Source organism: Myxine glutinosa, chromosome 1 (assembly GCF_964187855.1).
Source record: "Myxine glutinosa chromosome 1, kmMyxGlut1.1, whole genome shotgun sequence".
Taxonomy (NCBI): Eukaryota; Metazoa; Chordata; class Myxini; order Myxiniformes; family Myxinidae; genus Myxine; species Myxine glutinosa.
Genome location: NC_136261.1, coordinates 368,975,747 through 369,001,177, shown reverse-complemented (window position 1 = coordinate 369,001,177; position 25,431 = coordinate 368,975,747). Strand labels below are relative to the sequence as shown.

At 45.4% G+C, this 25,431-nt stretch overlaps 2 protein-coding genes across 2 annotated transcripts in view; both read right to left on the bottom strand.

Annotated features, from left to right (window-relative positions):
- Window positions 1-25,431, bottom strand: part of LOC137414956 (E3 ubiquitin/ISG15 ligase TRIM25-like) — a 1,058,494-nt gene that overhangs the window by 606,134 nt on the left and 426,929 nt on the right. The gene's annotated exons all lie outside the window — the stretch shown is intronic.
- On the bottom strand, window positions 1,259-24,237 carry LOC144889526 (tripartite motif-containing protein 14-like). The gene is made up of 5 exons (XM_078770124.1): window positions 24,000-24,237; window positions 13,066-13,088; window positions 12,117-12,244; window positions 6,131-6,190; window positions 1,259-2,475 (listed from the first exon to the last, which is right to left on the bottom strand). Exons 1-5 carry the CDS (start codon window positions 24,183-24,185, stop codon window positions 1,946-1,948), a joined length of 927 nt encoding a protein of 308 aa, XP_078626250.1. The 5' UTR covers window positions 24,186-24,237; the 3' UTR covers window positions 1,259-1,945.

Below are 25,431 nucleotides of genomic sequence, written 5' to 3'. Positions count from 1 at the left end.
TACATTAAATCTTGTGTTTGTTCGAGTTCATTAATTCCCTGCATGGTCGGAGCTGCCGTCGGTTCGCTCTAGGTAAGTGCTGCCGCCTCTTCCTCTTCCCTTCTTCTTCCCGTGGTTGATTGCAAAATCCGTGTTTGGTCTTCGCCTCCGTTAAATCCGTTCGGTCTTCCGCGGTCCCTGGTATTAACCGGAGGGATTCGCACGACAATATTGTTGGTGTTATGTCCATCACGACAGGGGCTCAAACTCAAGACCCTAAAATCTTCAGCGAGCCACCTTAACCGTAAAGCCAGCACCAGGATTACTGGACCGTTGATCCATGTTGAACGGTTTACCCGTTATACAGATCACTTGGCGACGTCACGGATTTATTTAATTTAAACGGAATACATTACATTGTGACGTCACGTGGTAAGATCGGAGCACGAACATCAATTGCGGAGAATGTGAGGTTCGTGAAACGATGAACTCGATATCATGGAACAAGATGTCAAACGAGATCATAATCATAGACCAGAAGGAGACCGGGTCCAAAGATCCAAAGGATCCCGTGGGTTGGACCGAGTCTGTATTGAGGGATTGATCACACAACCAGACATTGAGGAGGTGAACCCGTCTCCATTTTACCTCCAAATAAGCACATGGGGACAGGTGGAGTTTACACAAGCAAGGTGTCAAGTTACCAAGCACCTAGCTAGCGCTTGCCAAGCCAGCCGTTCCTTAACAGTTTTAGATGGAGTGCTTGCTGGAATGATTAAGCTTCCTGGCGAGAGCTCTTCAAGAACCTTGGTAACTGAACACACCTTGGGGTTCACCTGGATAATTGCTTTTTTTCATTCTGAGATCCTCACTTGAAATTAAGGTAAAGTCGAGATAGATGACAACTTTGGGGGACAGATGTGACGTCATCAATAGGTTAAACACATCGCAATCCCGATCGATTGGAATAAGAAATAAAATAATTACCTGGAGATTTTATGGTTTGAATGAAGAAGAGGATCAGAATGAACGTCTCACCTTGAGGGTTCTTCGTCTGATTCACGGCGAAGTCGGATTCGACTAAAAACTGCTCCTCGTGGTTCATCGGATCATTTTATTGGACAAAAAAGGTCACGTGGTGATTCTGTTCTGAATCGGGTCGAAACTGGGTTTAAACCCGAAAAGCATGACGGGAATTGTTTTTATTTAAATTTAACATTCATGGAGAGATTTGGACTTCCAGTTCATGTCGGTTGAGGACATCAGGAAACAAAACGTATTCACTTTATAAACTTTATTTAAAATAAACTTTCATCAGATGGTAAATATATGTTATAAACAAGAACCTGATTTTAATAAATTCAACACAAAATAATCTGCAGTTTGTGAAATAAACTTTCAGCACGAACGGAACGGAATAAAAAACAAAACAAAAAAAAAACCACCTTTAGAGGCCATTTTTCCCCGCAAGCGGGGGTTGGCCTTTTTCGGGAACTGTGGTTGTTGTTGTTTTTCGGTCCCCTTTGTGAAGCAATGTTTTACGGCCGGATGCCCTTCCTGACGCCAACCCTTTTTGCCGCCTTTAACGAATAACGACAAGCAGGGAATTACCAGTGAACTGGTACTCAATTTGCCGACCTCGGAAGGATGACAGGCTGAGTCAACCCCCCTGGCGTTAATTCAGCGATTGACCTTCCGATTGACCTCGGAAGGATTCCACCGGGATTCGAACCCAGGATCCTAGGTAATCCTAAGCCGGCACCCTAGCCGCTAGCCCAACACCAGGGTTTGCCCAACACCATCGACCTCCCGAACGGAACGGAATGAACGAAACAATTAAAACGAGCAAAACCGCACGGAGTCATCAACATTATAAACCAAAATCGCGGGTTTAACGGGGTCCAGGAAGTTCCCTCTGAACACATGCAGAACCCGTGAGTCCCCGAAACACGTAAACTCTCCCTCCTCACAATCCAACAAGAACCCAAACAAGAACCCAAACATTATAAACCAAAATCGCGGGTTTAACGGGGTCCAGGAAGTTCCCTCTGAACACGTGCAGAACCCGCGAGTCCCCGAAACACGTAAACTCTCCCTCCTCACAATCCAACAAGAACCCAAACCATTCAGGATTCCCCGGCACGGACAGGAGGGTTTCTTGATCGTTGTGCCATGTTGAGTATTCGTTTTCATATTTCTGTAAACCCCAAGACTCGGGATTCTCTCCCAACCTGCACTCATTCCCTCCCCCTTTCCTCCGCATGGAATTTAAACAGATTCCGATTCCCCACAAACTACTCGACCTCACATCGACCTCCCAGTAATGACGACCCGAGGAGAAACTCTCAGAGGAAAGAACTTGGAACCAAAAACCAAACCGATCAGGATGTTCCGGGTACGGATTGTCGGTCTCGGTTCGAGTCGCCGTCCTGAGATCCCGGGAGATCTTGATCTCTCGATGTGCAGAGTTTGGGTCCAGACTCGGGGTCCGTCCATCTGTGGACACAACGCCGGGTCACAGACTTTGTTAGAGAGGGTGGTGGGGTATTTTGGAGGTAGGGGGTATTTTGGAGTAGGAGGGGAGGGGCGTATTTTGGAGTAGGAAGGGAGGGGGGTATTTTGGAGTCGGAGGGGAGGGCGGGTATTTTGGAGGAGGAAGGGTGTATTTTGGAGTAGGAGGGAGGGGGGTATTTTGGAGTAGGAGGGAAAGGAGGGGGGGTATTTTGGAGTAGGAGGGAAAGGAGGGGGGGTATTTTGGTGAAGGAGGGAAAGGAGGGGGGGTATTTTGGTGTAGGAGGGAGGGGAGGTATTTTGGAGTAGGAGGGAGGGGAGGTATTTTGGAGTAGGAGGGGAGGTGGGTATTTTGGAGTAGGAGGGAGGGGGGTATTTTGGAGTAGGAGGGAGGGGGGTATTTTGGAGTAGGAGGGAGGGGGGTATTTTGGAGTAGGAGGGAGGGGAGGTATTTTGGAATAGGAGGGGAGGTGGGTATTTTGGAGTAGGAGGGAGGGGGGTATTTTGGAGTAGGAGGGAGGGGGGTATTTTGGAGTAGGAGGGAGGGGAGGTATTTTGGAGTAGGAGGGAGGGGAGGTATTTTGGAGTAGGAGGGGAGGTGGGTATTTTGGAGTAGGAGGGAGGGGGGTATTTTGGAGGCGGAGGGGAGGTGGGTATTTTGGAGTAGGAGGGAGGGGGGGTATTTTGGAGTAGGAGGGGAGGTGGGTATTTTGGAGTATGAGGGAGGGGTGGTATTTATAAACTCTCACAGGTGTTTATAAACTGTCACTCACAGGTGTTTATGAACTCCCACTCACAGGTGTTAATAAACTCTCACTCACAGGTGTTTATAAACTCTCACTCACAGGTGTTTACAGAAAGCCAGAGGGAGGTGGACAAACAATGGGGGACGGAAGAAGATGCATGGGTTGGAGAAGGTGGATCCAGAAGGGACCTCGAAGGAAGGAGAGCTGGAAATTTGGAAGCAGCAGAGATCGGGGTGTCGTGGGGTCAGAAAAGATCATGGTTTTAGATTGGGGACAATCAGCTGATGGTGAAGATCTGTCTTGAAGACCTGGAGGGAGGAATGAGATTGAAGAGGATGTGGAAGTTGGTTGCACAAGAGAGAAAAGGAGGAACGAATGAGGTGAGCAGTGATCCTGGATTTTGGTAGTTTCACGAGAAGTGGGTTCATGGTGGACTATGTGAGCCCTGCAGAAACATGGGAAGGGGAAAGAGGGGGGGGGGAGTGGGGGGGGGGGGGGAGGACAAAGCTGGGAAAGAGCAGAGGGCGCAAGACCAGAAAGGAGTTTCTCTGTGTCTGTCTCACTGTCTGTCTCACACTCTGTGTCTGTCTCACACTCTGTGTCTGTCTCACACTCTGTGTCTGTCTCACACTCTGTGTCTGTCTCACACTCTGTCTGTCTGTCTCACACTCTGTCTGTCTGTCTCACACTCTGTCTGTCTGTCTCACTCTCTCTCTCTGTCTGTCTCACTCTCTGTCTGTCTCACTCTCTGTCTGTCTCACTCTCTGTCTGTCTCACTCTCTGTCTGTCTCACTCTCTGTCTGTCTCACTCTCTGTCTGTCTCACTCTCTGTCTGTCTCCATATCACTATCTCTCTCTGGGATTTGCAAGGCAGTGGCAGAGAGCACGTTACCACCAAGCACATGACTGTGATGTTTGTGGAATGGATGAAGAAAGGATGGAAGTTAAGAGCAGGGATCGGAAAATTATTAGGTAGGGAAGGTGGAGAGGAAACGTCGCCAAACAGTACAAGGAGAAGATGAAAGGAAGGTGAGATGAACTTTGCGAAGAAGCAGAAGGTTTGGAGAAGGAGGAGAATAAGTATGGAGTGGCATTTAGGGGAATTGCAGAAGTTTTGTGTGGAAGGACGTCAGGAAAGGGATTATGTGAGTGAAGAGGGTGGATAGAAGGAGAATGGATGAACTGAGGGAGGAGATTGATGTGCAGATGAGCTTGACGGGGAGATTGGTGAAATGCCGGCTGAGATGGGCTGGACACGATGCGGATGGGGGAAGAGAGACTGGCAAAGAGAGTAGATAGGTTGAAGAAGCAAGAAGGAGGAAAAGCGGGAGACCGCGTTTGAGATGGGAGGATTGTGTGAGGAGAGATATCAGTAACGTGGGGGTGATTGGAGAGTGGAGAGGAAACGTCGCCAAAGAGTACAAGGAGAAGATGAAAGGAAGGTGAGATGAACTTTGCGAAGAAGCAGAATGTTTGGAGAAGGAAGAGAACAAGTATGGAGTGGCATTTAGGGGAATTGCAGAAGTTTTGTGTGGAATGACATCAGGAAAGGGATTATGGGAGTGAAGAGGGTGGATAGAAGGAGAATGGATGAACTGAGGGAGGAGATTGATGTGCAGATGAGCTTGACGGGGAGATTGGTGAAATGCCGGCTGAGATGGGCTGGACACGATGCGGATGGGGGAAGAGAGACTGGCAAAGAGAGCAGATAGGTTGAAGGAGCAAGTCGGAGGAAAAGAGGGAGACCGCGTTTGAGATGGGAGGATTGTGTGAGGAGAGATATCAGTAACGTGGGGGTGATTGGAGAGTGGAGAGAGTTGGTTGAAGACAGAAGGAAGTGGAGGAGTATCGTGGTCAAGGAAGGGCAGGAGTTTGGTGCCATCGGACCTCACCCCTTATAAAGGGAAGAGGAGGTGAAGATAAAAGGCAACAAAGAACCGTTGACACAAACAAACTAAAAAAAGCAAAATGGACGATCGGCTTGGGATATTAACTTAATCCACGATTATCACAAATGAAACGAGAACGTCACTCGGTAGAGCGCATACCTCCGCCAGGCTGAACAGTTCATGGTTTCTAAACCACTGATAGGCCGGATCTGGATTCGGAACTGAACTAAAATCGAATTGGCTTGGTCTTGTCGCCTAACCAACTCATCAACCTAGTTTCGTCATAACTCGTCCATAACTTTTTTTAAATATCACGTTATATGTAACTTTTCACCCGATCTCTCAATGGTGAAGAATCACTTAAAAATTAAATAATTCTCGTAATCCGAATCCACATTCAGATCTTCACCAAAATCGAATGGTTTCGTCTTGTCACACAACCAACCTGTCCACAAAGTTTCGTCCAAATCTGTCCACAACTTTGAGATATCCTGCAATATATCATTTTTGGCACTATCTCCCAATGGTGAAGAATCACTTTAAAAATTCTAGCGGCCGGATCCGAATCCGGATCTTCACCAAAATCGAATCATGTCGTCCTTGTCACATACGCTACATCGCCGCCAAATTCCGTTTGAATCCGTCGACAACTTTTTGAGATATGTTCACAGATAGACAGGCAGACAAGCAAACAGACAGGGGTGAAAACATTACAACTTCGGTGGCGGAGGTAAAAATCCAACTGATTTGAACATGAAATGCCCCAATCATTGGTACGAGGTCAAAGGTAAACAAAAAGACAAAGGTAGACCCAGGAAAAAGACAATCATTTATCCTCCTTATCAAACATCATTCTTCCTCATTTCCACCATATTTACCACCCTCTCTTCCACCACGTTTCTCACCCTCTCCTCCACCACGTTTACCACCCTCTCCTCCACCACGTTTCCCACCCTCTCTTCCACCACGTTTACCACCCTCTCCTCCACCATCCCTTTCACTTACAAAGTCGTTTCAGGGTGTTGAACTCCGGGTCGGCAATTTGCACCTGCTTCACCAACTCTTCTGTGGAAATTAATGAACAAACAAATCGTGAAATTAAAATCATTTGGTGATTATTAAATAAACTTAATCTTATTATCACAAAATATTGGTCACATTATCTTGCACTAGGGCATGCCCGTACTATATCTATATCTAAAATTATATCCCCCCCCTCTATTTACATGAAATGGTTTGGTCCAAAGCGAACGGCTTGCGAGTGGTGACAATCCCCCCCCTCTATTTACATGCAATGGTTTGGTCCAAAGCGAACGGCTTCCGGAGTTTGGTAAAGAAATCGCCATCGCGTGCACAAACGCGCAGGAAAGCGAATGAATCGCAAATTCGTTTTTATTAGTTGTAAAACATAGTTTAACGCCAACATAGTTTGCAAACGTGAAATAAATGAATACGCTCTCAAATGTGCCATCCGAGGCAGAGTGTGCCCGCCACGTTCGGCACACGCGATCGTTCGCTGCTCTCTGATTGGTTGAATCGTTTTTTGGACATAGCTCGGTAAGTAATTGTCCGATTAATATGAAACCTTGAAAAGGCACATCCTCGGGTCCCCAGCAATATACCTGGCAAGTTAAAAGTATATCGGACCCGTGGTTGTCGAGAAACAGCGGTCACAGACAAACGTACAGACGTACAGACAGACAGACAGAGATTACTGGAATTATAGATAGATTACTTCGGCCTTCATATTGGATGTCCTGCTTGGTGTTCCTGGAGGAGGATATTTTTCAAATGCCGAGATCTGAATTTAAAATCCACCATCCCAATCCACTTTGTCTATATTGATATACATGTCAATTTTTAATAAACAAGACCACAAAATCCTCAGATACTTCTCATCAGATGCAAGTGAAGCGTGTCCAAAAATCTTTGAAAACCTGTTGAAATTTTCACAATATTGTTTACACATTTGGTGATGATTCCCTGCCAAGTTTAGACACCTGGTAAAGTTCTTGATGAACAAAACTTCAGATACAATTTAAACAACCCATGAAATATTGTTACGTGGAAGGTGGGGGGTAATCGCGAGACTGTGGTAAGTGTAACATAGACCGTGTGTTTCGAGTAGATTAGATTGCCATGTATCAGGGACCGATCAGAGTAAGTTGTCTTGTTTCATGTGACGCTAGAGAGGGAGCATATGTATTTTATAGACAATATAGTCATGGTGAGATTATGTGTGTAAAAACTTCATGTTAGTGGGTGGGGCTAGTTAAGGACCATAAAAAGACAACGGGAGCAGACTTTATTTTTATTGGGGCAGCCCTGTGTGTATGGCGGCCCAGAGGTTGGCACCTCCCACAAGCTGCGGGTAGCTAATCATGGGACACGCCACAGATGAAGGCACTCCAATTGTCTACGAGGGATGGGTCTGTACATGTGCACGGAAGAGTTGAAGCGGGACCCTTGGAGACAACGAAGATCTGTCTTTTTCTCACTTTGTCTCTTCATCTTCTGCTTCTTCGTTGCTCAGGGAGGATTGCTCTCTCGAAACGTGGACGCCGCCTTACAATCTCTCGCCTCCTCTTCATCCATAATTTCTGTTCCCGAGCTTCATCATCACCCTGAACACCACTCATCATGCCAAAGGGAGGTCCTCGCCTGCTTACCCCCATTGTTTCCTGAGAGAGTGGTCTGTGCTGTGCCGCCTCTTGGGGTTAGGATTGTTCTTTCTTCCTCCTTGCATATACGTTTGGGTTTCTCCACATCCATCTTTGTGTCTGAATGGTTTGTATGATTTTCACCTGCCATCCACCTTTTTTCCCATGCTCATCATAAATAAACCCTTATACAGACTTGGCATTTAATATGGAATTTTTTTTTTCTTCACTTGGGTTTAATTTCTGAACTCGGTATATCAATCTGGTGAGTTTCTTTTATGCTTTGGTGATTTCTTTGTCAAAAGAACCATGTCACTGATTGTCTGTCGCAGCAAGAAGTCAATAACAGGATTATATCAAAGGTGGCGTGACAAAATGTAAGGAGAGGTACATTTGATGATTGGCTTCACAATCGGGTATATAATGGTTGTTGCATTATGTATTAGTGGAAAACAACTGCTGCACGTCTACAAAAGTTATTGCCGCTTCCTCTGGAGATGGTCCATCAACTCGACAATGCTGTTTGTCATTTAGTGGTGGCTTTACGAAATTCCGGCATGAAACAGCGTGCTATTGCTCGGCAGTATGGCATCACTCAAGGTCAGGTGTCAAAGATCCTGAAACGAAATGCTCAGAGGGGTGTCCCTACACCAATACTGAGGCCAGGAAGTCCCCGCACAACCACAAGGAGGGATGATCGCCAGCTGCACCGGTTAGTCTGCAATGGCCGTACCAAGTCAGCTAATCGGCTTAGGGCTGAGTGGCAGCAACTGACAAATGTGCCTGTATCCAGAAGGCTAGTCAACCAACGACTGGTTCAAGCAGGCTATCGTGCCAGGTGTCCCCTGAGAAAGCCATGAAAACCAGACAACACCACCGGCGCCGATTGCAGTGGGCCAGAGAGCACCGTCAATGGCAGCCAGGACACTGGAATCACGTGATCTTCAGTGACAAGTCTAGATTTCTGGTCTATTGTCAAGATGGCCGCGTCTGAGTGTGCAGACAAGTGCATGAAGCTGACAACGAAGATTGTATAGTGCCAAGAGTCCAAACTGGAGGTGGTGGGGTGACCATTTGGACTGCTTTTCATGCAGGGGGCAAAACCGACCTGGTTGTTCTGAATGGAAACCTGAACCAGTTCAAGCACAGGGCCATTCTGGAAGAAACATTGCTTCCATTTGTTCGTGCAGCCTTTCGAGGAAACTTTGTCTTCCAAGATGACAATGCACGGCCTCATCGTGCTCGCATGATCAAACACTTTCTTGCTGACCGTGGTGTAGAGCATATGGAGTGGCCTGCCATGTCCCCTGATATGAATCTGACAGAGAACTTGTGGGCAGAATTAACGCGTCAAATCGACAACTTGGACCAGCAGCCTGCATCTGTGCGTGAATTGCAGCAGGGTATTGTAACTGCATGGCAAGCGATTCCTGTCCAAACCTTGGCAAATCTCATGAACAGCATGCCTCAACGTGTACGTGCTCTCCTGAATGCTCGTGGGGGTTACACGAAGTACTGAACTGTAATTTTACTGTCCGTAATCCCAGTCGTAATTTAACTTTTGTTTTTGTTTAAATTTTTTTTGGCTAATGTGCAAAATAAAGAGATACTTCTGGAAAACGCACAGAAGTTTAACACAGTACTGTCCATGAATTGAGTTCGATATCAGTTGACATCACTTTCAAGGATCAATTTATTTGCTTTGAAATGTCAAATGTGGTTTTTGTTTCTTTTAAAGGTCACATTAACAAAATCTAGAATAATTTCAACATAATTCCAATGAACTTTTGGTCCTAAGTCATCTTGAAAAGTAAGTTCACCCCCACAAAAAAAATATTCCATATTAAATGCCAAATCTGTAAATTCCATTTTTTAAGGCCATTTTCTCCGCTAGGGCAGGTGTTAGCCTTGCAGGCCCTATGATAATCATCATGGTTCCCTTTTTATATATAAACGCTTATAAAGGTAAGAAACATTTTCTTATAAAGGTAAGAAACCGTTAAATTTGGTTCATTTGTGGTGACATTGGGGAACGGTTATGTTGTACAGGAATTGCACTGAATGCAGTAGTTGGAGACATTTCAGCTGTTGGCCGGATAACAGATCCCAGAGGAGACGGCCCCTGTTAACGGAGGCTGGCTGATGTGATATTTGCTGCTTAGGATATGGATATTGTCTTGGGATAGGGATCTCCCTTTGCTGGGCAGAACCCATTGAATTTCCCCAAGGAAAATTCGAAATCCAATTGTCGCGTAACAAAAGTGTGATTGGGCATTCAAAATTTAAAAGAGATTTTATTTTCGAGGTGGCAAGCCAGGGGTAGTGCCGACTGAGGAGGAGCCTAGGATAGGAACCTCTCTCGCTCTGGACATCACTCGAAACCCTTCCACTGGTGTGAATGTCGGTCAAGAGTCTGGTGGGATGTTCATTCAGGCCATGTTTGAGCAACTAATGGGAAAAATTGGAGTATTTGGAGAACAAATGAGAGGTGAAATAAAAGAAAACAAGGAGAAAGACATAAAATGTCATTGCCACTGTGGTTATAGTAATTTTGCTGTATAGAATTAAAGGGCGCCAGTCGGTCATATTCGATCAGATCACAAATTAAAGTGAGGTGCATATGTATGCCATCACGTACTGAGCTTGTGCCAAGTTTGAACAAAATCGGACCATGCTTGTGGTACCACCCAGACCCCACAGGGAGTCTTGTGGGGTGTGGCTTCCCCAATTTACTGGGACACCATCAAAGCGACAAATATCTCTGTTTTCTGGCTGTTTCTTCCGTTCCTCAAATTCTAATTGGATCTCTTATAAAAGCTCTTGATCATCCCAAATATAGATACTGTCTGCTATTTGTTAATCCCATTCAGTTGCAATCATACCTGCCCTGGCTTTCTCACTCAGTCGATGCTGTACTGATCTGATAAACTTCATTTTTAATTTCCAAAAAATTTCTTTTGAATGAATCTTATCTACTTTTATCACTACTCCACTCTTGGTCTACTTTCTCCACTCATGGCTTGCGGACTTTCCTCTCTGGTCGAAGGCAATGTGTGGCCCTGAATGGATTTCTCTCATCTCCCCTTCCTGTTCTGGCTGAAGTTCCCCAAGGTAGTGTTGTGAGCCCTGTGCTATTTCTGGTCTTCATCAATGATCTCTCCGACTATCTGGAAAATCCTCTCTATCTCTTTGATGATGACTCCACTCTCTGCCGCTCCATTCCTCATCCCTCAGATCGGCAGTCTGCAGCCTCCTCACTCTCTGCAGACCTGGACAAAATCACAGACTGGTCAAACAAGTGGAACATGTCCTTCAATCCTGACAAATCTCACACTCTTACGATGTCTCTCCGAAAAGACCGACTGGAAAACCCTCCCATCTACTTTCTCAACAATCCTCTTCAAGAAGTTCTGTCACTCAAGCTTTTGGGTCTCACAATCTGCCATGATCTTTCTTGGGAAAACCACATTTCCAAGCTGGCCTCCAAAGCCAGTCGCCGTCTGGGCATCCTCCATCATGCGAAGTCCTTCCTTGGCACACCTGAGCTCCTCACCACATCCAAGGCTTTCATCCACAGCTCAATGGAATACTGTTCCCCCCTCTGGGCCGGTGCTCATGCATCACACCTAGCTCGGCTTCACGCTGTTGAAACCAAACCTTTCAGAATCATTGGAATCTCCTGCGATGAAGCTAACTCCGAGGGCCTTTCACTCACTCACCGCAGGCAAGTTGGTGGTCTTTTCGTCTTCTACCGACTCCTCTCCGGCCTTGCTCCCCCAGCTCTCTCTCTGTGCTCTGTCCCCCTAATATTCCTATAGGTCACACAAGATCTGCCAGAAACCCTCTTATGGTTAAACTGCCAAAATCTAGGCTCTCTGCTCACCTTCACTCTTTCATTCCCCTTTTCTCCCGCCTCTGGAACAAACTCCCCACTCCCTCCAATCCCACTCCTCCCTCCATGTCTTTAACACAGCTGTTCACCACCATCTCTTATCTTCCCCCATCCAAAACCTTGATCTTTTCTACCCCTGCTAATTCACCCCAGATACACTTTCTTTGAAATTCCAACTTCTTTCCTGGAAGTCCTTGCAGTGTTCATATGTTTTATACCTCTCCCACCTCCCCCCAAGCTCTCCCCCTCCCACATTTCTCTCAATGTCCCTGCTCTCAAATGTTGTGTTTGTGTCCTTCCCCCTCTCTCCCCATCTTGTCGACCGCTCCCCTTATTTTGTGTTTTATGTGTCGGTTTGACGTTTTGTGTGATTAATGTTAGCTCTTTCACGAGCCTCGATCTTGTATACAAAAAAAATAATTAATCAATAAAAACTTACTCTGGATCTCTTTTAGAAGATTGTCATTGATCTGGATAAGTGAGTCCACATTCTGCTCCTCCACCAGGAAGTCCAGCAATCTGGGTGGTGCAGGCTCCGTGGTTGAAAAATGTGACCTGGACTCCAGTCTTGGTAGGGAGGAGAGAAACATTCATTCAACAAGGAAGAAAGGTGAGGGTTGCCAATGAGGATAAGCTAATGGATGAGATAAATATATATATATTTTCCAGAAACATTTGAAGTACGGGTACATTCAAAAAGTCAAAATTGGACGAAGCTGCCAACTCGTTTTGATCAAAGTATTGCAAAATCAATTGATAAATTATTTAAATTTGCAGGTCGACAAAATATGAGACATTGGGGGATCATCCACCTGATAAATAATTTCAAGTTAAATTATAAGCATCTGAAATGAAAAGGCAAACAAGACAGCCTCTGCTTTGTATTGAGACTCCCGTTTGCTAAACATGACAAAAACAGGAGAAAAAAAAAATTAACAACATTACAGTTTACACGAATACATTCTTTGGGCCTCCGAGGCCCAATGGCTGCGTTTGTGTAGGATTTTTGACGCCTGCATCTCAGCGTTAAACAAGACAATTCTTCAGCTACATTTCTCTGCTTATTACATTGCAAAGGCTAACTACCCGAACATGGACCATACTAATCCATACATTTAACTGTAACTTGGGTTTGGAAATGCACAACATGGCTCAAATTGGACATCACATCCTTCTTTCAACGTTCAGTGAATCTCCAATGTTATGAGAAAGAACCATCATGGGAACAAGATGAGGATTTCTTGTTGATTTGTTTTGGCAGGCAAAGTTCAATTAAGGGCTGCGTGATTAAATATCCATTTTGTGTTCTTTACTACTTTACTACACATGTGATTAAAATACACATGAAAGGGATATGATAAAGCACATGAAAGATACCCTTGTCTTACCTGCACAGCAAATCCTTGTAGCCCTGAAAAGGTAAGAAATAAACAAGGATCAGAATCAGATATACAAGGAAGTCTGATGCAGGTGGGGGCCATCTGGTCCAGAGCTATAGAATACTAGAGTTCAGTGAACTTAACAATAGGCGCCATGTTGTTACTCGACTGTTCATGTGCGGTTCAGCGTTCATTACGCACTATTGCAATGTACCTTTGAGACATTTGAGGTTCTTTAGACCTTTTCGACCATTACAGACCTATTACTTGAAACCGTTTAATTTAAACCCTCAGACCCCCTTCGACCCTTTGGACCTCACAGACTTTTCCAAAGTGACACTTTTACAAAACCTTTGACTTTAGACCCTTCACACATTCAGACCCTGAAAACTGCAGACATCTTGGAGCTTTAACTTTGGACCCTGAGGATACCTCAAGACCTTCAAGACCCCATTAGACCCTCATGACAATTTGCTATGACCCTAGCTTTTTAATGACTTAGGATGAAACTCTTTGAATGCATCAGGCAATCCCAGGCATGCCAAGTCACAGACAGGGTTTCTACCTCAGCTACCCTTTACCGAGACAAATCGGGTACGGCTGCGGCAGAATCTCGGTATAGAGGATTATCGGGTATGGCCGCGGCAGGTTCATCGGGTATGGCTGCGGCAGGATCATTGGGTACGGCTGCGGCAGGATCATCGGGTACGGCTGCGGCAGAATCATCGGGTATGGCTGCGGTAGAATCTCGGTATAGAGGATTATCGAGACAATTTAGGGCAGGCATCAACAAGTACCACTACGACAGAGAGACTGACTGAAAGTCATGCAACACCGAGGCGGATAGCCACTAAAAGCATTACTCGTGTCAAAGAAATGAGTCCCAAGAGTCCAAGTGTCATAATTAATGTAGACGATGATCATGAAGATGAAGGGAATGTACTGCAGATGCAGGAAGAGAATTCCCAGGACAAAATGATAGACCAGTATACGTGTACCGACCCTGGTCACCGAACGATTTAAGTGCGATTGTGAGGTCCATGCCCCATGGTCGGGATGATCCTAAATTTCACAAAGAATTGGCAATAATAGTACAATGTCACAAACCAGCACACGTAGATATGAATGTCCTGTTAGATATATGATTGTGGCTGAAGGGCTGTTACTCCACTTAAAACAAAGCCAATTGGCCAGGCCCTGAATAGGGACCAGAAGCATTAGATAGGAAAATGTCGGCACTGTTTCAACAAGTACTGGAAATTGTGCCCACTAGAATTGATTGGGGCAAAATGCAGGCATGCAAACAGAAACTTGACGAAGATCCGACGGATTATTTAGAATGATTGCGGATGGTGTTTAGGAAACATTCAGCAATGAAAGACGATGCAGGCGAAAAATTAGTCTCTCCCACGCTTTCGTAAACGGGCTAAATGCAAAATTACAGTCTGACGTAAAGAAAACATGCTTGACGTGGGAAACGAAAGATCTTTTGCTAAATGTCATCCATTGATAGACAAATGAACAAAAAGGTGCTGGCATTGCAACAAGATTGATGCAAAGTGTTGAAGCTTCTAATAAGTTAATGCAGTTGCAAGTAAGTGCAATGCAAAAGGAAGGAGGTAGATGGTATCGCGAGCAAGAGAGGTACTCAAGGTAATCGGGGCCGAGGATCTAACAACAGACCATATGTGGGCAGGAACACATGCCACGGGTACGGCCAAGTTGGACATTGAGCCAAGCAGTGCCCAAACAAAGGTATGCCTGTACGACGGCCAATCCAAAACCCAAATTTTAACCCATGGCCCCAAAATTCAGACTGCGTGGACTATGCAAAACCCCTCACACCATAACAACAATAATAGGGGTGCCTGGGTGAAACATCAGCATTACTGTTACCAACTTCTAAACCTTCCGAAGAACCGACCCTTACTATGAAGGTATCGGGAAAAGAAATCCCCTTCCTAATAGATACAGGCGCTACACGCTCAACAATTATGCAGAGTGACTTCCCAAATGTTCTGCTGTCACAAGCATGTATAAATGCAATTGGGTTATCAGGAATACCAATATCAACTCCTGTAACTAAAAAATTACATGTGGAATTAGGACCATTGTCAGGACAGCATGCATTCCTGCTAGCAGCAGATACTCTGGTCAACTTATTGAGCAGAGATTTGCTCTGCAGATTAAATTGCACAGTAAAATGTTCTCCTAATGGGGCTTATTTAGAAATGCCCCAGTCATCATGTGACACTGTTTTTAATTTGCTGCAGACAACCACTGAAACCGTTGTGTATTGGTGGACTTTGGATAACGACGAGCTTTCTCGTACTTTGGAGGCTCATTTTGCAAAATTGACGAATTGTGTCTCAAGTACAGGACTGGATAACTCATAACCGGATAGACCTTTCGCAGTGGAAACCTCATCTGCACTATTCAGTATAATATGATGCAAAAGGTGATGATGCAGATTATGAGGAGAGCATCTCCACACCTACAACAAAGGCATGACGTAACATTGGGATCAATGTGGATAGGCCAACAGGGAATAGGTATGGAAGTACACCTGTTAAAGGAACAATTGGAACTGTTTAAACAACTGCATGAGATAACACCGCACATTACTTTGGCTGTGGCTGAGGGATATCAGGCTAAGGATATACTGTAGGTCCAATGATCACTCGGCTAAAAACGGTCTCTGAAGGATGAGGCAATAGCTTTAGGAGCTTTCGATGATGCCCAACTCAGGCAAATTGGCTCCGATGGATTCCGATGGGAAAGTAGGAGTGAGACTTCTTCCTCCACCTTTATGGTGATTGACATCCTGCATGTAGCTGTCATAAATGCCTCTCGTGAACAACAAGATCAGGTTCTGAACTGTCTATGGAGAACAAATCCAAATGAATGATGTAGGACGAATTAAGAGTATGCGACCAGTCAAAATTGCAATAGACACATCTAAACCATGTCCTCGTAAGCAGCAGTACGTGCTACGACCAGAGGCAGAAGCTGGTAGAGCTCCTGGTATTCAGTCTTTGCAAGACCAAGGAATTATTGTTCCAACTACAAGCTCACGTAGTACACTAATGTTGCCTGTGAAGAAACCAGGAAAGACATGGCGTTTTGTGCAAGACATAAGGGCTGTAAATGACTGCGTCATACCTTCGTCCAGTATTCCGATCTGTCCAGCATTCCGAGTGATAAGTGTTACTCAGCAGTAGATATTTTCTCCGCCATCTTTTCCGTTCCGATCCACCCAGATTACAAATTCCTTTTTTGCATTTACATACCAAAATTGTCATCATGCCACCTGGTTGGGTGTGGGTTCCTCTCTCACCAGTCATGGCACCTCAGCAAAGGACTTCTGTGACTCACTGGGATTGACACAATCTGTCAATTTCCCGACCCGGATCTCAGCCAATGGAGTATCTTCACTTCTAGACTTGGTTATGACTAACTTCCCTGCTAATGTCTGCTGCTCTTCTTCTGCTCCAATCGGTTCTTCTGATCATGTGCTTGTCAAAGTGGACATCTCTCTGGCCATTCTCAGAGAGCCTCTTCAGCGTCGACGAGTCTGGCATTTCACTCAGGCCGACTGGGACGGTCTTCAAGCAGCCATCAATCGTCTGGATTGGTCTCCCATCTCCACTGCCTCTGACATCAATTCTTCCTGGGAATTCTTCCAAAGCAAACTGATCTCTCTCATGCACAGATTTATCCCATCTCGCCTTCAGTTGTCTTACCCTTCCTCCCGTCCATGGTACACTGAATCTTGTGGTGAGGCAGTTGCCCTGAAACAACTTGCCTTTGCCTCTTGGAAGGCTAATCCAACTGAAGGAAATCTCAGTTCCTTCCACCAAGCTCGGAACAAGTGTGTGTCTTCCCTCAGGAGTGCCAGGAAGCACTATCTCTCCTCACTCAAGGATGAACTCTCAAACCTGTCTCCTTCCTCCAAATCCTGGTGGCGTCTGGTCAAATCCGTTTCTGGTGTTTGTTCCCCCTCCATCCCCTCCCTTACCTCAAATGGCCACACAGTTGACATCGCACGAGACAAAGCCGAATGCCTCAACTCTGTGTTTGCCTCAAAATCCTTAGTCCCAAACCCATCTCTCTCTGTTCCCACCTTTCCCAGTCGAACCAATCTGCTCCTGGACTCTGTGACCTTCTCTCCTGACAAGGTGGAGGAGTTTTTGTCAAACCTCGACTCTGATTCTGCAACTGGACCAGATGGCATCAGCCCACGGGTCCTAAAATCCTGCTCTGCCGCTCTATCTCTTCCTCTCTCTGTTCTTTTCACCCTATCTTTTGCTCAAGGTCATCTGCCAGCATCCTGGAAATCAGCAAACATTACCACTTTACACAAAAAAGGTGCAAAAACAGATCCTTGCAACTACAGACCAATCAGCCTGCTCCCAATTATCAGCAAAGTCATGGAATCCATCATTGCTTCGGATATGAAATCTTTCCTCTTCTCCAATGGCTTGATCTCTGACCATCAATTTGGTTTCAAACCAGGTCACTCTACTCTGGACATGCTGCTTCTGCTGTCTCAACAATGGATGGAGGTCCTCAATGCCAAACAGGAAATCAGAGCTGTCTCCCTTGACATATCACGGGCCTTTGATACGGTCTGGCACCCAGCTCTGCTCACCAAACTCTCCTCCTATGGTATCCATGGAAACCTCCATGCATGGCTTGCGGACTTCCTCTCTGGTCGTAGTCAACGTGTGGCCCTGAATGGATTTCTCTCATCTCCCCTTCCTGTTCAGGCTGGAGTTCCCCAAGGAAGTGTGCTGGGCCCTGTGCTTTTTCTGGTCTTTATCAATGATCTCTCCGACTCTCTGGAAAATCCTCTCTATCTCTTTGCTGATGACTCCACTCTCTGCCGCTCCATTCCTCTTCCCTCAGATCGGCAGTCTGCAGCCTCCTCACTCTCTGAAGACCTGGACAAAATCTCAGACTGGTCAAACAAGTGGAACATGTCTTTCAATCCTGACAAATCTCACTCTCTTACTATGTCTCTCCGAAAAGATCGACTGGACAACCCTCCCATCTACTTTCTCAACAATCCTCTCCAAGACGTTCTGTCGCTCAAGCTTTTGGGTCTCACTATCTGCCATGATCTTTCTTGGGAAAACCACATTTCCAAGCTGGCCTCCAAAGCCAGTCGCCGACTGGGCATCCTCCGTCGTGCGAAGTCCTTCCTCGGCACACCTGAGCTCCTCACCACATACAAGGCTTTCATCCGCAGCTCAATGGAATACTGTTCTCCCCTCTGGGCTGGTGCTCCTGCCTCACACCTGGCTCGGCTTCACGCTGTTGAATCCAAAGCTTTCAAAATCATTGGAATCTCCCGCGATGAAGCTATCTCTGAGGGCCTTTCACTCACTCACCGCAGGCAGGTAGGGGGTCTTTCTGTCTTCTACCGACTCCTCTCCGGCCTTGCTCCCCCAGCTCTCTCTGTGCTCTGTCCCCCAAATATTCCTACAGGTCGCACAAGATCTGCCAGCAACCCTCTGATGGTTAAACTGCCGAAATCTCGGCTCTCTGCTCACCTTCACTCTTTCATTCCTCTTTTCTCCCGCCTCTGGAACAAACTCCCACACTCCCTTCAATCCCTCTCCTCCCTCCAGGTCTTTAAAACAGCTGTTCACCACCATCTCTTATCTTCCCCCATCCAAAACCTTGATCTTTTCTACCCCCACTAATTCACCCCAGATCCACCTCGTTTGAAATTCCAACTTCTTTCCTGGAAATCCTGGCAGTGTCCATATGTTTATACCACTCCCACCCCCCCCCTTCACATGCCTCCCCCCCCCCCTTCACATGCCTCCCCCCCAAAGCCCTCTCCCTCCCACAGATCTCTCGATGTCTCCATGTCTCTCGGTCCCTGCTCTCAAATGTTGTGTTTGTGTCCTTCCCCCTCTCTCCCCATCTTGTCTACCGCTCCCGATGTTATTTGTTTTATGTGTCTGTTTGTCTTTCTGTGTGATTCATGTTCGCTCTTTCACGAGCCTCGATCTTGTATACAAAAAAAAAAAAAAAAAAAAAAAAAAAACAGTGTACCTGGACGGTACTTCAACAGAGATACACGGAAAGTCCTACTTTGTTTTCCCAGCACTCTACGAAGACGTAAGTGATGTAATTTTTCCTGGAGGTTCCACACTGGTACAGTACATAGATGACTTGCTTGTGTGTTCTCCTTCAGGCGAAACATGCGTGCAAGACACTGTAGTTTTGCCAAATGGAGGTCAAATATCTTGTGTACATCTTGAGAGGAAGGTCTCAGCTTCTTTCCCAGAAACGTGTAGCCACAATACTGGCACTGCCAGTCTTTTCTGGGAGAAGCAGGCTACTGCAGACAGTGGAACATTGATTATGCTCTTTTGTCTCATCCGCTGTTGGACATTACTTCCGTTTGTAACCCAAATCCTTTAGTCTGGACGTCAGAAGAAGCATTTGTAGCACTTAAGAGTGCTCTTTCCTGTTAAGACAGCCAAACTTTCCTGTTAGGACTACCAGACTACAGCAAACCTTTGTTTCATCTGTACTCCTATGAAATGCATGGCCTCACACAGAAGCATGATGTAAGATGCGTCCGATTACTTACTATAGCACAAAATTGGGACCCTGTGGCTTTAGGATTTCCGCCGTGTTTGAGGGCAGCAGCAGCAACCTCCTATGCAGTACAATCTACAGAATCTATTGTTCTCGGAACAACGTTATTCCTTCTGGTGCCACATGCTGTTACCACTGTCCTATTAAGAACAAAGACGCAGCATTTGTCAGCTCCAAGAGCTACCACATGTGAACTTGTGTTAATAGCTGTGACCAACAACATAATTCGGCGATGTCCACCACTGAACTCTACTTCTCTTTTGCCAACCACAGAAGATGGATAGCCGCATTACTGTGAGGAGATAGTGACGCATGTACTAATGCCGCTACCCGACTTGAGAAAATCCACTCCAAAATTCTGATTTGGTGTTGTATGTTATAAAATATAATAATAACCACCTTTAGAGGCCATTTTTCCCCGCAAAGCGGGGGTTGGCCTTTTTCGGGAACCGTGGTTGTTGTTGTTTTTTGGTCCCCTTTTTGAAGCAATGTTTTATGGCCGGATGCCCTTCCTGACGCCAACCCTTTTTGCCACCTTTAACGACAACCAGGGAATTACCAGTGAACTGGTACTCAGTTAGCCGACCTCGGAAGGATGACAGGCTGAGTCAACCCCCCTGGCGTTAATTCAGCGATCTACTGGGATTCGAACCCAGGATCCTAGGATCCTAAGCCGGCACCCTAGCCGCTAGCCCAACACCAGGGTTGTATGTTGATGGGTCATAATCATGTACGTCTGCCTCCTACAATTGTATAGGCCTGAGCTCCACCACAGCAGCTGAGTTGCTTTTTACAAGAATAACTCAATTTCTCACTGCCCTTGTAATGATCTTACACCTCCCAACCCCCAGGAGTACCTCTGGCAGCAACTTGCCCTCCCCTGTGCCCCTAACTTTTGTTTGTCTGTGTGTTGTACCCTTCTCCAAACAGTGACGACTCCATCTTCAACTCTCTCTCAAACAACAAGGACCAACATTTCCCACTCATCCCAACTCTCTCTATTCTCCATATGTGGCAAATTTCAATTGTCACCATGCAAATTGGCTGGGTGTTGGTACCTATATCAGCCATGGCAATTCAGGAAAGGACTTCTGTGACTCCATGGGACTGATACGATCTGCGAACTTTCGGATCCAGATTTGTCCCAATGGCAAATTCTCCCTTTTGGACGAGGTTGTTGTTGTTTTGTATGCAGCTTGTGGCTACTTGGCTGCATCATTTTCTGTGGGTGCAGCTGTTCTGCTGATGCAATGCCTGATGCAATGCCCCGTTACCAATAAGCTGGTATGCATTTTGCCGACCTCACAAGGGTGGCAGGCTGAATCAAACCACCTGGTGTCAATTTAACGTTAATTCAGAGGCTCAAACTCAAGACCTTCATATTTTAAGCCAGCCCCCTCAACCATTAAGCCTACACCAGGCTTTATGGACGAGGTGATAGATTTGGTTCTGGACTTTCTGGACAACACCAGACTAAGTGATGACAAACTTACTGCAAATTTCTCCTGTAGTCCAGCAGCTAAGCTAAATATAGCATAACAATTGTGCATTTTGTGAGGAAAGCACCAAATTTGGCACACTAGTAGACTACCATATGAAAAGATCTGGATATTGGGCCATCTTAGATTCAGAGATTTGATTTTTGCAAGATTTGCAGATTTTGCAGATTTGCAAGCTGAGATTGCAACGCCAGGGGCGGCCGACTCCTTCCTGCGAGCTGCCCACGTCACCCGCACAAGAAGAGCTCATCAAATCACTGCAGCGGCACTGCACATCCTGCAACACCGTGCGTATGAACATATGAACATATGTATGACATATGCTGATGATGCAGAAGACCTGCCTGAGTTCGAAGACTGGTGTCACCAGAGAGGAGAAGACATTCCCAACTTTCAGTACTGGGCAACTGTGCTGGAACTAGAGATGTTGGTACTGGTCTACGTGCGTTCTCTGCGGCAGGCTTCATTCACGATGTACCTTGATGCCCTGACGGAACTGGTCCCATGGTTCCATGCCTTAGACCACACACACTATGCCAGGTGGGTCCCTGTTCACCTGAGAGACATGGTTGCACTCCCAATGAAGCACCCAGATGTAGCCAGAGAATTCAGGGCTGGCAACTTCACCGTACAGAAGACGAAGAAGGTGTTCTCTTCGATCCCAATCGAATCGAAATCTTGCAAAAATCAAATCTCTGAATCTGAGATGGCCCAATATCCAGATCTTTTCATAATATGATAATCTACTAGTGTGCCAAATTTGGTGCTTTCCTCACAAAATGCACAATTGTGATGCTAAGTTGCCCCACTACTGCTCTTCCTCTGCTCCAATTCGTTCATCTGTCCATATGCCTGTGAGAGTGAACATCTCTCTGGAAATATTCAGAGAGCTGCTTCAGCGCCGGCGAGTATGGCAGTTCACTCAGGCAGATTGACCAGCAGCCTTCAATCTCTCTTTAGCACTGGTATCCTATATCCACTGCCCCTGATGGTATCCTATATCCCCAGCACATTGGATGAAGGGTCAAACAGGGGCCACTCCACCAATGGTGAGTGAGGGTGAGCGGTGTAATTGTTACCCAGTGACGTTGGCATGTGACTTTATATTACTTTGGGTGCAGGCAAAAATTCTCTCTGCCTGCTCACATTTATCCCAGGAGGACCAGGGGGAGCACAATGCAGCTGGGAGCCCGAGTGCTGGTGAGGCAGATTCAAGGGACCAAGCCTGCCAACACCACGCCTCTATGCCAGGTGGCGTTCCTTCCCCCCTGCCGAAGGGAACTGTGGACTTGAAAACAAGTCGGTCTGGCCAGAAGTTATTTTTTCTTTTGTAAATACCTTTTGTTTCCTCTCCGTGCCATTTGCAATAAGAACAAGAAAAAGAGCAATCGGAGATTGCAAACCCTCGCCAGGATGTATTTTCAGTGGTTTTTAAGGCTTTCGTGGTTAAAACAAATATGGCGGCCAAACCACGTGACCGATGACGTCATTATTCTTTTCCTAAACGAATTTATTCCAAGATTATGCTCAAGAAATTACATCTTGATCGGATGAAGTTTTGTAATTGTCGAATTATGACGTCATAATGGAGGCACCTATGACATCATCATTAACATATTTTATTCCCCGAGAGTTCTTTACAATGAGCCATGTCTCAATTTTTTCTATTCAGTGCTTTTGGAGATATAGAGGTGCAAAGCTTTTCGGTTTTTCCAAGATGGCGGCCGAACCACGTGACCGATGACGTCAACATTATTTTTTTTTTCTATCAATTTATGCCGACATGGTGCTCAAGAAATTTCATCTTGATTGGATGAAGTTTTGTACTTGTCGAATTATGACATCATAATGGAAGCACCTATGACATCATTACAACAACAACAAACAACAGGCATTTTAAGGCCATTATCCCCGCAAGAGCGGGGGTTAGCCTATGACATCATTAACATATTTTATTCCCCATGGAGAGTTCTTTACAATGAGCCATCTCAATTTTTTCAATTCAGCACTTTCGGAGATATAGAGGTGCAAAGATTTTTGATTTTTCCAAGATGGCGGCCGAACCCCGTGACCTATGACATCATAATTATAATCAAAAAATTCTACAGGTGGAGTTGCAACGATGGTCAAAATTTCCTGTCAATCGGACCAAGGGTTGCAGAGAAAATCATATTTATTCTGTGCAGACAAACAGACAGAGACAGACAGACAAACAAACGGACTCAAATGCAATACCCTCTCCTCTGGCGAGGGTATATATAAACTAGATTTGGTCTCTGGGTGAATTATGGTTAACCTGGTGGCTTCATCTGTTGGTTTTGTACAACCTGTTAAAGGTCAATTGGTTATGGTCTCCGACCCGCCAGACTATCACATCACGTGACTTTGGTTACTCAGCCAAAGATTAAGATCATTCAAGTGATCGCTTATCAGCATGTCCCTCACTCACTGTGGGGAATCCAATCTGTATGGTAACAAGGTTAAAGGTCGTCAAATGTAAATGGAACAGGGAGTATTTGAGGCAGAGGACGGTTGTGGTCGTTTTGATACTAACTGGATTCGAACCAGGCAACCAGTGCAGACTGGGGGGGGGGGGGGGGGGGGCTGTAACAATATTATGTTTTAGGAATCACCAAATACTGTACAATTTATAAATGGAATTGACATACGTGTGTGTGTGTCTGGAAGTGTGTGTGTATATATATATATCTGTGTGTCAACCAAATTCAAACCAAAGCCTCAATATCCTATTCTGAAATACTAATCTCGGTCTGAAGTGAAACTCTTAAACTTTGTCTTCTATGCGATGCTTAGAATCAGCCTCACCTCCAGAAATGAAACTGCCTCCATCTCCTTGAGTGATGCTTTGAGGGTGGATTCTTCTTCACAGAGAGATTCCATCTCCTGTTGCAAGTTCTCTCTCTGGTTTTGAAGGTGAGAAAGCTTCACACTCTGTCTCTCACTGAGCCACCTCTTCATGCGATTTACCTTTTCATCCACAGCTCGATACATCTCTCTTCTCTCCCCCTCCAGCCTTTCTTCCTTCTCTCTGCCCGACACCTGGAGAAAATCATTTACGAAGGTTTGTTAAAGTTTCACTGAAAATTATAGAGGTTAAAATTACAACAAAGGGACTTTAGGATCCGTTTTGAAGGAAACAAGACCGAAAGTCTAACATCGGCGTAGCCGGGCTTGTTTGATACTTTCGTTGGAGAGGATGGTATGACCTGGGTGGAGATACCAGTCAGCAAATAATGTAAGTATTAAATTATTTTGAAGTACTCCAATCTCTCAGCTGTCTGTCACTGTGGAAGTGAAGAGATTGCATCGAGACACTGACCGGTTTATTATCTTGCCAAAACGAAGTTTTTGCAAGATGTATTAGTCAGCTTGTATGTTTGTTTGTTGGTGGTTAATCATTTTTTTTCACGTTTAGATCACTCTGTAGACCACAGTTATTATTGGAAACTCCTGTAACTTCGCATATCAGAGTCCTATAGAGATACCCTTCAGCACACAAAATTTTGAAGGTCAAGGTCAAAGGTCAAGGTCACTTTGTGGTCAATCATGGAGGTCGACGAAACCCTTATTTTTTGAGTAACTTTGATCGGATCGTCTCCAAACTTCATGGGAATCTAGTATATGGTCCGGCGCTCAGCTGATTAGTTTTTGGTGGCGATCGGCCTTGACCTTCATGGTTAGCGCTGGAGGTCGAAAATTATTGACCCCAAGGTCAAATTACGAAACCCTTATTTTTTGAGTAACTTTGATCTTATGATCTCCAAACTTGGTGGGTATATAGGGTGTGGTATGGCGCTCAGTTGATTAGTTTTTGGTGTCGATCGGCCTTGACCTTCAAGGTCATTTTGAAGGTCATTCAATTTTGACCAAAAGGTAAAATTTTCAAGTTTCAGTTACCATATCGAGTAGTACCTCAAATTGAAGCCCTTGTTGAGTGCTTTCCAAACATATAACTAGTTTGACGCTATGACGTCATTTGATGACGTCATGACGAAAAAACGGATTTTTCAAGGTCACTCTCTAGAACGATTATCATCGGAATATCTCGTGGGCAGACATTCCTCAAAGAGTCGCTTCTAGTGGATAGCAGTTCTGTTCACCTCAGTGTGACCTGAAGCAAGTCACTCATGTTCACATTTTGGCAAGATACGGTTCACCCTGTGGGTGACATATGTTTATTATCTTGCCAAAACGAAGTTTTTGCAAGATGTATTAGTCAGCTTGTATGTTTGTTTTT